This window comes from Dipodomys ordii, unplaced genomic scaffold (assembly GCF_000151885.1).
Source record: "Dipodomys ordii isolate 6190 unplaced genomic scaffold, Dord_2.0 Scaffold15, whole genome shotgun sequence".
Classification (NCBI taxonomy): Eukaryota; Metazoa; Chordata; class Mammalia; order Rodentia; family Heteromyidae; genus Dipodomys; species Dipodomys ordii.
In genome coordinates this window covers 286,793-290,128 of record NW_012267231.1, presented here as the reverse complement: position 1 = coordinate 290,128, position 3,336 = coordinate 286,793, and the positions used below count along the sequence as shown (strand labels likewise).

The window sequence follows — 3,336 nt, the reverse complement described above, 5'->3', positions numbered from 1 at the left end:
AAGTGGCACTGTGGCTCAAGTGGTAGAGCGCTAGCCTTGAGCTGAAGAGCTGAGGGACAGCGCCCAGGCCCAGAGTTCAGGCCCCACAACTGACCTAAAAACAAAACAAAAAACCAGAGGTGAAACTGAAAGACGGGATTGGGCCTCTGGGAGCAGAGCTGGCTGGGTTGGAAACACTGGCCCCGAGTAAGTGGCTCCCGTGTGGCTGAGAGCCCGGGCCTCTCCCCCCCACCCTCCAGCTTTATCACAGCTGTCATGAGAACCACAGCCCTGTCCAAGCATCCAAAGGTAAGAGATCCACGTGGCAAAGCTACTCAGCAAAGGGAGGAGGTTACTAGTCATCGTTAACCACCAGCAACGGGATAGCCTGGCAGGTTAGCCGTCAGCCCTTTCTACACAGGGTGGGGTGTGCTCAGCACAGCCTGCCGCGTGCTGAGGGTGGTGTGTGTCACCTTCAGTTACCCAGGCCCAGCCCTGTCTGTCCGCTGCCTCCGACTTCCCTTCCCTGCTATCATCCTTGGACTGCCAGGCCAGCAGCCACTCCCGGGGCATGGCGGCCCTTGCCCTGTCCACAAACGTGGCAGAGCCTCGCCCTGGATCACCCTGTCCACGTCCTCTCCCAGGGCTCTGGAGTGGGGCTCGGGAGACCCCGGCCTGGCAGAGTGGGGCCTCCACTGGGCCTCCACCTCTACGGCAGCCCCTGCCCCTGTCACTGCAGAGCTCCTCGGCCCCTCTGACCTCTGCACGGAGACACCCCCCACTTCCTGCTCTCACCTTCCTGTCTGGTCCTCTTCCTGCCAACCCCAGCCCCTCCCACCTGTCACGGGCTCCCGCCAGGCCCTACGCCTGGGTCACCCATGTCCGTGCCCTGACCCTCCCTCGGCCACTCTCCAGGGCCCGTTCCTGATGCCTGCAGTGTGACGATAGTGTCACTGGACGCCAGACCTCCCTCCTAACCCCTCAGCCATTTACCCATCCGACCAGCAGTGACAATACTTCACTAATGGCCAAACAGCACTTGCCCCATTTCAGGCCCGGCTGGGGTGGCACTGGCCACACACAGCCACTGAGCAGTGTGGACAAGAACCTGAGCCCCATTTTTTTTGTTGGAGGGGAGGTCAGCCACGGGGCCTAGGTGTGCTCTTGAGCTTTTCTGCTCAAGGCTAGCACTCGAGCCCTCTGAGCCACCACGCCACTTCCAGTTTTTTGGTGGTTACTTGGAGAGGAGAGTCTCAGAGTTTCCTGAATGGGCTGGCTTTGAACTGAGATTCTCAGGTCTCAGCCTCCTGGGTAGCTGGGATGACAGGCGTGAGACACTGGCACCCGGCAGAATCCTGAGTCTTAATTAATTTAACATTCAAAACAAAAGTGGTATAATATTTTCCCACTTTCCAAAATGGAACTAAGGTCTCCCCCCGGCCATTCAGGCCTGTGCAGACAGCGCCCTACCTCTTGTCTGTTTTACTTTATTGCAAATCACCCCCATAGCGAGTACACTGTAAATATAAAGTAATTGGTGGGGTTTGGAGTTTTAGGACCAAAAACTAGATATTTTACTAATTAACAGTTGTACTGGTTTACTTGTTGAGATGGTAGTTCTTTGAGTCTATGTAGTGAAATAAAATAGTACTGAAGTTGCCAGGCACCGGTGGCTCACGCCTGTCATCCTAGCTACTCAGGAGGCAGAGATCTGAGGATCGCTGTTCAAAGCCAGCCCGGGCAGGAAAGTCTCTGAGACTCCTATCTCCAATAAACCATCAGAAAACAGAAGTGGTGCTGTGGCTCAAGTAGAGCGCTAGCCTTGGGCTGAAGAGCTGAGGGACAGCGCCCAGGCCCAGAGTTCAAGCCCCACGACTGACCAAAAGAAAAAGGTAGTATTGAAGTTAACACCTCCTGTTTTGGCTTTTTGGCAAGCCTGCTAGAAGGGCTGAGGGCATGTGCAGGGTGATTCTGGCTGCCCAGGACTGCGGAGGCACATCCTGAAGTCACCCTGCAGTGTCACAGTGAGGTTTGTCTGCTACCCCAAGGCAGAATCTGGGGCTGGGGGTGCAAGCACTGGACACAGCCCGGCCTCTCGCTCTGGACCCCCACACTCTGCTGCAGAGTGATCCTTAGGCAGTTTGGGGTTGGAGCTCGGCCTCACCAGGCAGAGCCTCACCAGGCAGAAGCCCCGCTGCTTGAATCTCAGCTCCGGGCATTGTTTAGTCCTCTTTGCCTGGGGTTGGCTCTGGATGTCATTCTCCTACTTACAACTCCCCTGTATGGCGTGGACAGGCCTGGACCACCACACCCAGCGTGGTGTTTGAGACGTGTTTTGCTTGGACTGCTATTGACTTCCTCCTCCCAAGTAGCTGAGGTTCAAAAGGTTTTGACTGTGGAAACTTATTGGGGGACGAGGAACATAAAAAGCAAGGGAAACAAGAAAGAATTCTGTCTGTCTCTGACTGTATACAGAGCTGGACTTACAGCAGGTTCTCACTGTGACCAAGGGCAGGGTGTGTGTGCATGTGTGTATGTATGCATGTGCATGTGTGTTTGAGTGAGCAAGAACAGGCACCCACCTGTGCGTAGCGCCCGCTGCAGACGGCCCCCCTCCAGTCGGGGACGTCGATGCAGTCTGGGTGCCGCACCAGCCAGTTGTCCTCCTTGGTGAGGTAGGAGCCGGGGTACTCAGACACGGAGCCGTCCACGTCATGGAACACCGAGGTCTTGTCCCCATCCATGTCCAGCTGGTTGAACCACGGTCCGGGCTCGCCAAAGAACACTCTGGAAGTAATCTGAACAGAGCCAGGAAAATGAGCCAGGGCCAAAAGGTGAAGGAAAGCCGCAGGCAGCGGCGTTTTCCATTTCCACGACACGCAGGCCGCCCAGCCAAGCTGATCCGGGCACCGCAGGGAGCCACGAGCCGACCTCAGACACCGCGGGAGGGGCCCAAGGGTCACCGTGCCTCCACTCCCGCCAGCCCACTGCAAGGCTCTGGCCAGCACTGCCGGGACCTGCAGGCCAGGTCTGACACGCACACACACGCACACACACGCGCGCACACACACGCAAGCACACGCACGCACACATGCACGCACACGCACACACACACACACAGGCACACACACAGGCACACACATACACGTGCACACACAGAGCTGGATGGGCACTGACCACAGGGAAGGGCCGAGTGGAGGCCAGAGTGAGACTGGAAGAAGAGGTGTTGGTGGCGTGTGTGCACATGCGAGGGTAAGGGTGAGAGCACCGTGTCTGCACACGTGTGCACACACACACGCACACGCACACATACTGCCTGGTGGACCTCACTGCACACGTGGGGCGGGGGTGAGCACC

At 57.4% G+C, this 3,336-nt stretch overlaps 1 protein-coding gene across 1 annotated transcript in view; it reads right to left on the bottom strand.

Moving 5' to 3' along the window:
* Cemip (cell migration inducing protein, hyaluronan binding) overlaps positions 1–3,336 on the bottom strand; it is a 46,975-nt gene that overhangs the window by 8,465 nt on the left and 35,174 nt on the right. Inside the window, exon 23 of the mRNA XM_013011845.1 lies at positions 2,562–2,777. Coding sequence (XP_012867299.1) covers positions 2,562–2,777 — 216 coding nt within the window. The remainder of the gene's footprint in view (positions 1–2,561; positions 2,778–3,336) is intronic.